At 43.6% G+C, this 10,943-nt stretch overlaps 1 protein-coding gene across 1 annotated transcript; it reads right to left on the bottom strand.

The window, feature by feature from the left end:
- Positions 1 to 3,428: 3,428 nt before the first annotated feature.
- Positions 3,429 to 9,351, bottom strand: PLK2 (polo like kinase 2). The gene is made up of 14 exons (XM_081054217.1): positions 9,000 to 9,351; positions 8,286 to 8,393; positions 8,025 to 8,141; positions 7,697 to 7,826; positions 7,373 to 7,460; positions 6,817 to 6,912; positions 6,510 to 6,708; positions 6,274 to 6,421; positions 5,832 to 5,929; positions 5,381 to 5,510; positions 4,877 to 5,117; positions 4,627 to 4,756; positions 4,261 to 4,371; positions 3,429 to 4,124 (listed from the first exon to the last, which is right to left on the bottom strand). Exons 1-14 carry the CDS (start codon positions 9,258 to 9,260, stop codon positions 3,933 to 3,935), a joined length of 2,049 nt encoding a protein of 682 aa, XP_080910343.1. The 5' UTR covers positions 9,261 to 9,351; the 3' UTR covers positions 3,429 to 3,932.
- Positions 9,352 to 10,943: the final 1,592 nt, after the last annotated feature.

The following is a 10,943-nucleotide window of genomic DNA, read 5'->3' as shown; positions in this document are numbered from 1 at the left end:
CATGATTTCCAACTCTTGGTTGGCAGTACCCAGCATGATTCTACTTTCTGCCAGAGACCCCCAGTTCTGGAATCTAGTATTACCACTTTTCTCTATTTCTCTCCAGCCATAGTGTGGTAGTGGCTTCTTCCTCTGCTTATCTTCTGGTTATACCATCACCCACCACCTCCAGGTATGTTTGGCTTCCGAGATCTTGCATCATCTGTATAACCAATAACATCCACTAAATTCCTTCTCCTTGAAATTCCTAAAATGAATTTTGTCTCCCTGACTGGACCATGAATGACGCAGAAAGGAAGACTGGAAGGGGGAGAATGAGTTAGCTATTTTCTTTGCTAGGTGCCATTATGGATATGGGAGGACACAAAGGAAAGAGAACCAGAAAGCGAGCAAATATTTATTGAGCACTTTTGGTATACAAGTGCTTTATTACCATTTTATCTTCACACATGAGGGAACTGAAGCTTAGAGAGGTTAGGAATTTACTGGATCATATTGGCAATACAGGGTTAAAGACGAATTCGAACTCAGGACTGATTCCAAAGCTTTTCCACGGGGGTAGGCTTTCTCCCAAGCCAAAGGTTATATTCAGAAATAGTTCTTGAAGGGTTGAGGGTGACTAAAATATAAAAGTAGTAAATGTCACATAACCCAGGATCTGGGTTTCTGCCATGGCCACGTCAAGCTTAGCTGAACGTAACTACTACTATGCTTCAAAACTATACACCTTTAAATACCATCTATTAGCTCAGTCTATATACTTCCAGAGTTTGGGATGGCTAACAGAGAAACATTCTTGAGGACCGAAGGTATTCATTAACATAATAACATGTGTTATTTTGTGTTGTTTTGGACAACATGTGTTATTTTGGAGTTGTTTTTATGGAATTCAGTTTCTTTTGGTTTGGAAGAATAGAATTTATTTGGGAATTTTTTATCCTCCTTACCCCCACAAAGGTTTATCAACACTGTTATGTTTTATGCAGATGTCCTCAGTACCCAAAGAAATCTGCTTATTAGAAGGGATGACAGGGATCCATCCTATGTGCTCTCATCCACCCCTATGTTATCCAAAACCTGGTTACTCCCAAATCTGCTCGCTCTTGAGATGTAGACATGTATATTCAACTGTTTTCTGGACCTATTTGGGTATCCTCATAGAAGTTTCTTCCAACATGTCCTAAACTCACTGTATTTTCCTGAATATCAGGCTCTTCCTTCTGTCTTCATAATTCATTTCAGTTAATGGCCCCTCAGTATTCCACCTGTCCCCCACTGACTGCTCCAGCCCATCATCATCCTACGCCCTACCCTCTTGCTCCAGTTTCACATTCAATCAGGGGCCAAATCCTATTAAAAGCAACTTTCTGAGTCCCTCCCTAACCCAGCATCATGTATTCATTCATTCAGCATTTGGCAGTCTTAGCCAGGCCTGGTCCCCAGTGATGGGAATAATGAAATGCTCCAGGTGGGCCAAAGGAGATACTGCTCGTCATACACTTTGTATCTTCCTTTTCAGTAAGGCCTTTCTCACCTGGATCAAAACATTAATCTCTTTACTGTTTGGGTTGTCTTTCTCCATCTTCTTCCCCACTCATCTTGCCTATGTTCCCAGAACGAATTCTATGAAACTAAAGTACTAGGTCACTTCCTTCCTTCAAATCTTTCAGTTACTACATATAACCTTCAGTGCAGCCTAAATGCCTTAGGATGACAGATGAGAGGCGATGTCTGTTTCTTCCAGCCTTTATTTACATGCCAGGCTTTACCTATCAGACTTGTACACCCACTTCTACTGTGAACTCTTTCACCCTCAGGCATCTGTACATGTAATTCCCATTGCTTATTACAGCCTTCCTCATTTCTTGCTTCTTTTTAAACCCCACTCATCTTTCAAACCCCAGTAAGAAAGAATTCCTTCCCTGGAATCTATTCTCTGAGTCTACCTCAAGCCAGGGGCTCCTTCCTCATGATTCCTATTTTTGGGTTCCAAGAAACCCAGGGTATTCTTTTATCATAATATCATAGCTCTTATCAGACTAATAAGCAAATGCACTGTCTCCTCCACTTTGCTGTCACTTCCTTGAGGGCTGGGAGAGGCACTGGTTTACTCTACAATCACAATGCCGCCCCAATCCTCAATATATACAAGAATGGATAAGTGCATGTTTTAAAACTGTGAAGTAATATACAATCTTACAATGTGAAACTCAAAATGAAAGAACGTTTTTTACTATTTGCAACCTCCTATTTCTTCTTCTCAGCTTGTAAGAATAAAAATCGGTTCTACTTTTGCACACCCAACTATTTGTGTAATTATCCAGTTTATTCAGCTATTATTATAAAGCCATTTAACAAAGACTCACATTGTATATGGCCAGCGGGAGTTAACCTAGGACCTTTGGAATATTCACTACAAATTCTCCAGATTTGATTTTTATTAAACATACCAGGTACAGAGTTTGTAGTAACTTTGGAGAAATATAGAAGTACAGTCACCGTCTCTACAGTACACTGTTCAGGATCCCAGTGTAAACACAGCCTAATGCACGTGAGTGCTGTTTTTCTCAGGACAGTATTTTCCTTATAGTAGGATTACAATTGAACAAAACAGTATTTGCATCTTATACAGGTCACTATAAGTTCGGAGTAACAGGATGAGCAACTTTTTACACTCATCAAAGAGTAGATCCTGCTGGAAGAGAAAAACCTCAGATTTGCCTGTTGGATAATTTAATAGTTTATAAACACCATAGCTTGGTTCATATACCATGCCTCATCCGCCAAGCACCAAAAGGAAAACAAAATGACTTATTTACGAAGTATTTCCCACTACTGGAATTCTTTGGTTGTCAGGCCAGCGGCACTGGAAGTGTTTAGGCAGGTTTCAGCTGAGTAATATGTTTAGGTGGTACAAGTATTATAACGCAGTTTTGCCCATGTTAACATAAACTTCCTGTACCTGACACTTAATAGCAGAGCTCTGTTTACACAGGATTACACTAGCTTTTAGCTGCAAGCTAAACAAGTTTTGAGGAAATACTCCAGTGAGAAATTGGTTTTAGGTTTACTAGGAGGACTGTATTTGTTTCTAACAAGAGCGGTGTTTTTGCTATACTCTTCTCAAGCTAGATCCACCCAGGGCGTGTATGATTATATTTCCAGTATTAAGGATTGACTTCCTAGAAACTATTATTGGAAAAATTACAGCTCTAACTTTATAGTATGCTGCCATACTCAGTGTATTGCCAGAGCGCTAGGAATCCATGACCACAGAAAGTTGTGATGGGGTGATGCACATACCAAACACGGAAGACGACTGGTTTTGCTTTTCCATACTCTTTATTTATTGCCAACAGTTTAAAATGGTCAACATAAAAAAAAACAAAACAAAAAAACATTTTGATAATAAATACTGCTCTTTGGGCTGCAATAAATAAAAAGTTTATTAACAAGGAATGCACTTTTCCAGCCACAAGTGTCTTCAAAAATTAACCAAAAAAAATTATATATGGCCATAGTTCACAGTTAAGCAGCCAAAAGCTGCTTCGATTACAGGCTTTAAACAACATGGGAGCTTCCTCCCTTCGCCCTCCCCTTCAGGAAGTATATTCACAGTTCCAAGTCCTCTGTCTGAAATGCTCTCAACAGAGAGAAGAGTCAATGCACCTTTCTATGAAATTGTCTGAAAAACCTTTTAAAACGGGTATGTCAAGGAAAACTGCGTTCTGGTTCACTCTCAGATTGTCCAAAGTCAAGAACTGCATGCCTCAGCCTGGTCTGGCTCCACCCAGTCCAACAGGTCACAGAGGAATTGTTTTCGTACCACCACCTGTCCATCTTCTTCCACATACTGTAGCTCATTCTTCTGGCTTCCCTGTAGATCTCACAGTGGAAAAGAGCAGTCCCATAGGGTCCATTCACAAAGTCTTTTAGTTACATCTCTGTAAGAGCATGTTCAGGGCATATTCCATTCGATTTTTTAATTCTAACGAACAGCCAGACATCAGCAGAGTTGTCAGTCTAAATGTTGTAGATATCCTGTCCTCATTGATGTACGTAAGAAGGTATTCTTCATTTTGGCTACAGATGATTATTTTTGTATGGTCGTGGTAGAAATTCACCTTTAAAAATTAGACATAGATATTAGATCTCTCTCTAAATATTACGAATGACAAAAATTTAGTCAATGACTAAATTGGCTAGGTAAAAATAATTTTTTAGGACCTAAACATGCAATTTGTTGAAGGGTTTATTTACCTGAAAGGTGCCGTCATTGAAAAGCATCATTAAGGCCTTATCAGATTTTAACCACTGAAGGAGGTAGAGCCGAGGTCTTCGAATATCAGTAACACTAGGCAGATCTCCACCCTGGAAAAGATTGGGAGAGTTAGTGCCTATAAAAATTTTGCAGTGTGCACTTAATTCTTCAAAAAGCGAATGCTTCTCCAACTGAAGCAAGCATCAGAATGGCCTAGAAATTTGTGGCCCCGTTACCCAGAGATTCTGATTCAGTGGATACAGCGTAGGACATGAGAATCTGCATTTCTAACAAGCTTTGCGGCTATGCAGATGCTACTGGTCTGTGGACTACAAATATCACTGCTCAAAAGCCACACTACTTACATCCATAAGGTTCTCCTCCATGTAATGAGAGAAGTATTTCAGCACCGTCACTTGACTAATGAATTGTTCAGGAGCATCTGTTGCTGGGAAAACAGAGCATTGGCCAAGCTCTGCATAATAGTGAACTGTTCTAAAAAACAGGAACGGTAGGGAGAGAAAAGGAAAAAAAACAGGAGTTATTCACTGTTTTCAGATTTCTTCAGCGCAAGACAAAAGAACTGACAGGACTTCATTAATTAGATACACTTACTTTTTGTCTGGAAGGAGACTCATGTGAGCACCGTTGTTGAAAAGGACACCTACAGTGTGGTCTGAGAGCTGGTACCCAAAGCCGTATTTGTTAGAGTAATCGACCCATTTGGTGACCCACTGAAAGCAAGTGCTCAGCTGCTCTTTGGGAATGCAGTCAGCTGCTGGCATGTTTTCCAAACATCCTCGAAGGACTCTTGCCACTGTGTCTGCAACACTTCCCATGGTACTGTCTTCAAGACCTGAAAAGTCAGAGAAATTTGTAGAATAATTAACAACAACAACAACAACAACAAATACCTTAGGCTTTGGTAGATGCTAAGTTTCCCTCCACTAATTCTAAAGACATTGAACTCAACATTGTTCCTTGTCTTCTTTCAATAACTCTACTTCTGTTTCCTCTATGTTCAATTAGTCACTTCAATATAGAAGTACTTCAGTTCCTTAGTATTGGGCAATGGCATGTATAATTTCATAACTTAAGATGATGTTGACCACCACTTACATTCACTGCTACTGCTGCAGCTGCCAAGAGTCCCTCTGACTATCATCCGGATAGCATCTCCAATCTGCTGCTTGTTCTCGACTGCGGGTGTTCCAGATCTGACCACTGTAGTGCTAGGTGGCTGGAGCTCCTAGGAAAGAGAAGAGTCAGGCAATGAGTCAAGCATCTGAAATTCATTTAAGGTTGAGAATTCTAGGTTCGGATGAGATCAAGGCAATTGCTGGGAAAGCTGATCAAGAAGCAATGGACACAAGCCAGGCAAAAGATAATTGCAGTAACTCAACCGCATACATTGCTAAACTAAGACAAAAATCTTTCCTTTTCAAGGATTGGAAGAAAATTAAGTAAACGCAACATGATTGAGCCATGAGCGCCACAGTCCAAGTGATAGTTAACAAAGAATGAAAATGATATACAGTGTTTATATCTATTTTGCCTTTTTCTGGCATACCTCATCCGTCCTATGTTTGTTGGGTTGCTGAGTTATTGAAGTCTTTTTCAAATCATGCCTAAGCTTGTAAATTTCTTCATCTTCTTTAGAAATTCTATCTGTAAATCAAGGGAAAGAATTACGAGTGTTATTATATCCTAACGATGTAGGAACAGAGCTAGCAATATTTCCTTCTTTTGAATTAATAACCAGTTATGAGCATCCAAGGCAAAAACAACATTTTTATCATTGCCATCAGTTGGAATTATGCAAGAAGCCTACTTTAATGCATATGACACAAAAAGCTATTACCCACAATTCGCATGTGGATTTGTTATGCTATATAAAGTTCAATCATATACAAAGATACTTGACTAAATTATGCTAATATATACATCTCTTTAACTAACTTCTAAAATTTAAATATTGGATACCCAAGAGCCAGAGAAGTTTGACAACTTACTGTGTGTGTCAATATATCTTGCTTTGTCTTTTTTGCCACCAAAAAGAGCAGCAGCTGCTTTCTTAAAGAAATTCTTAGCTGGGCTTGACAAGTGGAAATCTGGAACTGTATGACAACAACTGGAAGAAAGTTTGTCTGGAGTGAAGCCCTGTGGAGTATCAGAAAAAAGGTTCAGTAAACTGCTGGGTAATTGGGATCAATAGGATGTAATAAAAGGGCTCAAGAAACATACCAACCTGCAAAAAAAATTCATGTCGAATGATGTCATCCAAACTGGGCCGATCCTCTGGATTTTTGGACAACATGCTAGCTATTAAGTGCTTAGCAGGAGCCAGCAATGAAGATGGCATTGTATACCTTGCTTCTCTTATGCATCTGTAAGTTTCTTTCAGATTTGTAGTTTCAAATGGGGGTCTTCCTAGTAACATTGTATACCTATGTGAAAGGAAACACTTCTTTAGAAATGGTCATAAAGCAACTCTTTTCAAGGGTCAAAATCTAAAACGAAATTTGCTTTTTGATCATTTTGGAGTATTTACTTACATTACACAGCCTAAAGCCCAAATGTCTGATTCACAGCCATGTCCTTGCTTATTGAGGACTTCAGGGGAGAGATAATTTGGGGTACCACATATTGTCCTAGAATGACAAAATATGAAGATCTCATTAGGAACAATTCTGTTTAAACTTCGTTCTCTGGCTAAAACCTTGAAAGTACTATATTGAATTTATTTGGAAACATTTGACTTTTTTTTGGCATTTGAACATTTTGACATTTGACAAAGTGATTTTATTTTTAGTGCACGTACAATTTTTTCAGCCAACATGACAGTGTTTTTGATCAACTGAGACCAGGTACAGCATGACATTTTTATACATATCAGGCAAACATTAGACAGATTTCTTTCATAATTAACATATAGGCATAAGATACTCTAGCCTGGTCCATAGTGGGCAATTAGTGTTTTCTTTAGTTAACATTATCATGGTTTATAGAATTTCAGCATCAACTGACCTTCTCTGAAACATTAACTGGAAAATAATAAAGGCACATTTAATCTGCACAATATCCTATAGGATGTACTGTTCTGACTCTTACCTCCTTCTGTGTTCCAAGGGTTCCAGCCTGGCTGCCAAACCGAAGTCCCCAACTTTTAGTTCCATGGCTTCATTAATAAAAAAGTTGCCTAGGTGATAAAACACAACAAACCTGAATCCCTCTGAAAAGGTGTTCTAACCAAGTACACACAAATCAATTTTAGGGGCAGGCAGTCAGTGGTTTAATATTAAAGTCACCCATTCAAAAGCCAGAAAGATTGCATAGGCTAGATCCCAATTAAGAACATTCGTACCAAAAAAAAGGAAGAGACAGAGGAAAAGAACACCTCTAATACAAAAGTCAGCACTTGGAGTGAGGGCTTACCTAGTTTGAGATCTCTGTGCAAGATTTCTTGTTCATGAAGGTACTTCAGTCCAGACACAATCTGCCTGAGGTAGTATCGGACTTCCGGCTCTGTCAACACCTTTCTTGCCTTCAAGATATGAGCCATGGACTAGGAAGATAAGGAAAAAAGAGAATCTGTCAAACAAAGTTCTCAAAATCAGTTAGTTTCCTTTTGCAGGATGAGTGATGAAAGTTAATGTTGCAGTATAATAATTACCTCCACAACTACAATCCCAGATTAAATGTAATTTGAATGCCATCTCAGTTTGGGGGAAGTAAATGTACTGAAATAGGACTTAACACTTACCCTTCTACTGCAGTATTCCAAGAGAATGTAAATGTTTTCTTTGTCTTCAAAGTAGTGGTAAAACTGCACTACGTGCTTATGATGGAGAATTCTGTGAAGCTCTATTTCTTTGTCAATCTAAAAGAAAAAGCAAGATAAGGCTTTTGAGTCTCCCTTAACCTATGAAAAGCCAGTCGCTTACACATGCAGAAGATATTTTTCCTAACAGGGAAGGGCCATCCTGCACACAAAGAAAATATTTTACTCAACAGTCATACACACCTTTTCTCTTTGATGAGGTTTAGCTACTCTGCTGTGAGGAATAATTTTTGCAGCATAGACTTTGTTGTTTGTCAAATCGGTCATCTCATAACATTTTGCAAAGCCACCCTGAAAAGAAACAAAGCCGAGAAGGAACTGAATATGGCAGAATAATGGACGGCAGATATATTTTCTAAATAAATAAATAAATAAATATAAGGAAAAAAGATAAAAATATGGGGGGGGGGCTGGTGGACAGAGGGATGCAGTTTACTTAAGAGCTCCTTCGTGAAAGGGAAAGCATTCCTGAAAATACTAAGTTAAAACTGTTTCTTTCTCCCTTTACAAAGAGGAGCTTTAGGGAGGGGTTTGGGGTGGGGGGGGAGATGAGAAATAATGTCTGAAGACATTGTCAAAAAAATTGTCTAGGAAACAGGTGGAGGGAGAAGGGTCTGGTGTAGAAAGCCCTCGTTTCTGGCTTCAAGATCAATGTCTCGGAGCTCCGGGAGGCACAGCGCCGCCGGGGGTGAAGGCTGTAAAGCCAATCGGGCGCCGTCAGCGCACCCCAGGCAGCGGAGGGCAGGTGAGCGGCCCCCGTCGCGCCGGGATGTCTCCCCCAAAACCGAGGGGCGGCGGGCGCGCGCGGACTCCGGGTGCAGCCCGGCTCGGACCCCGGCAGGAGCGCCCGGGCAGACCTCCCTCCCGCCGGGCAGCCGGGAGCCCGTCGCTCTTCACCTTTCCCAGCACTTTGCCCCGGCAGTAGCGCTTCCCCGTCGTGGGGTCCACGATAATCCTCGAGATCTCGGCCCCCGAGTGCGAGTGGTGATGATGGTGGTGCGGCGGCACCTGCGCCGGGGGCTGCGGGGGCTGCGGCTCCTCGGGGGTCTGCTGCGGCCGCTTCTTCTTGGAGTCCGCGCCGCACGCCTTGCCCAGCGCCTGCTCGCACATCTTGGTGCTGGCGGCCGGCTGGTAGGTGATAGTCCGCAAGAGCTCCATCGTCGCGCGGCCGCCTGCCGTCCGAGCTGGCCCTCGCCCTCGAGCCCGGCCGCCTCCCTACACGCACGCCCGCTGCCTCGTCCACTTGTGCGAGTGCGAACGCCGGGCGAAGGCTTTATACGGGCCGAGAACGGGGCGGGGACTCGAAACGGGATGCGACGTCACTGACGTCGCCCCGCCCACCGACCGGGAGCGAGCCCTCGGCCTGAGCCGGGGAGCTAGGGCGGAGGGCGGCGCGGGCGGAGCGCCAGGCGCGTCGGGCGCTCGCGGGGACGGGGAGCCCGCGACCAGCGTCCCGCAGCCGGCGGGCAGCCACCCCATGTTTAGAATGCTCCGAACTTTGGGGTTTGAAATAGAAACCCGAGGGCTGAGGCCTGCCCCCCTGCCCCCTCCCGTGGGCCGCGCCCTCACCCCGCGCCCACGCTCCCGGTGGCCGGGCTGTGCTTTGGTGGCAGCCCGGCGGGGTGCTTCTGTACACGCAGGTCCCTCCCCCCACACGGCCCTCCCTGACCTCCCCACACCTGACGCCTCTGGTGTCAAGGTGTGGGCGTGCCGGAGTCCCTGCACGGACGCGTGAGACCTCGCCCTGGCCGACTGGAGCTCGGCGGTGCTGCCGCGTTTTCCCCACTAGTGACCGTCTAGATGGGGGCACTACGGGGAGGCAATGCCAGTGAAAGGCAAGGGTTCTCAGAGCAGCGTGTTCGAGCTCACCCCAGCTTCTGAATTAGGCGGACTCCGGCTGGGGCCGATCGGCTGACTTGGCTGAGTCCCACTTAGGCCAGTGTGGCCTCTGCCTGTCACCTTAGCCCGGGCCTTTGTCAGAAGCCAGGCCCTTAACCCTTCAGATGGAGGAGACCAGTGCCTTGCCTACGCTTTGCCTCCAAGTTGCCACACTGGAAAGCAAGGGTGCCATCTCGTGGAGTGTTCCAGAAGCGCAGTTAGCCATCTGAGGGCCGTTGTTAGACAATGTGGGCCACCTTTGACAGTAAGTGGTGTTGAAAGTGCTTTTGGTGCTAATTATAGTTTTAAAATGGAAGTCATCTATCAATTCTTATCCCTAGGAGAATAAGCAAAATGCCTGATCCAATGGCTCTTTAAGCTACCTAGCTGCCCTGGTGATGAGTCGGTGCAAGGCCTTCTGAGGTGGGGGGATTGGTAGGATGAAGGGAGGATAGGCAAGTGACCTAAAACAAGGCTCAGTTTCCTATTTCCCCATCTTGCATTCAATGTTGCTAATCTAGGAACACCATGTGTTCTTGCTCTAATGACCATGTAACATTTATTGAGCACTGATGTGCAAGGCACCATGTGTACTGTTTTGAAATAGTGATAACTTATTTAACCCTACAGCAATTCTGAGGGGGGATATTGTCAATCCCGTTTTACAGGTGAGGAAACTGGGTATCATGCAGGGTGTCATGCAGGGTCTCAGCTCCCGCCCCCCTCCACATAAGAATGCAAGACGCAGGCCAAAAAGGAACACCCACGGAGCCATAGATAGGGGAGCCATACCACTATAGTCTCGCTGGCGGCCGGTCAAGACACAAAAGCTAACATCCGCCAGTTCCACTACATGGTGATATGTTCCCAAGCAAACAGTCAAGCGGTCTATTAAATTAGGGATGGTAGGCGATTCCCCATAGTCCATAGTAATTCGCTAGGGCTGTCCTGGGGGTGAGAGAC

The sequence above is a fragment of the Rhinolophus hipposideros genome, assembly GCF_964194185.1.
Source record: "Rhinolophus hipposideros genome assembly, chromosome: 7".
Lineage (NCBI taxonomy): Eukaryota > Metazoa > Chordata > Mammalia > Chiroptera > Rhinolophidae > Rhinolophus > Rhinolophus hipposideros.
Note: the sequence above shows the minus strand (reverse complement) of the source record. Positions and strands in the feature narration are given on the sequence as shown.

Excerpts from the sequence above, each read along its gene's own strand:
- PLK2 (XM_081054217.1), bottom strand. The coding sequence starts at position 9,260 with ATGGAGCTCTTGCGGACTATCACCTACCAGCCGGCCGCCAGCACCAAG. Across the intron at positions 7,461-7,696 it reads GCACAGAGATCTCAAACTAG|GCAACTTTTTTATTAATGAA; the intron begins GTAAGCCCTCAC and ends TTTATCACCTAG. Across the intron at positions 5,511-5,831 it reads ACAAACATAGGACGGATGAG|GAGCTCCAGCCACCTAGCAC; the intron begins GTATGCCAGAAA and ends TCTCTTTCCTAG.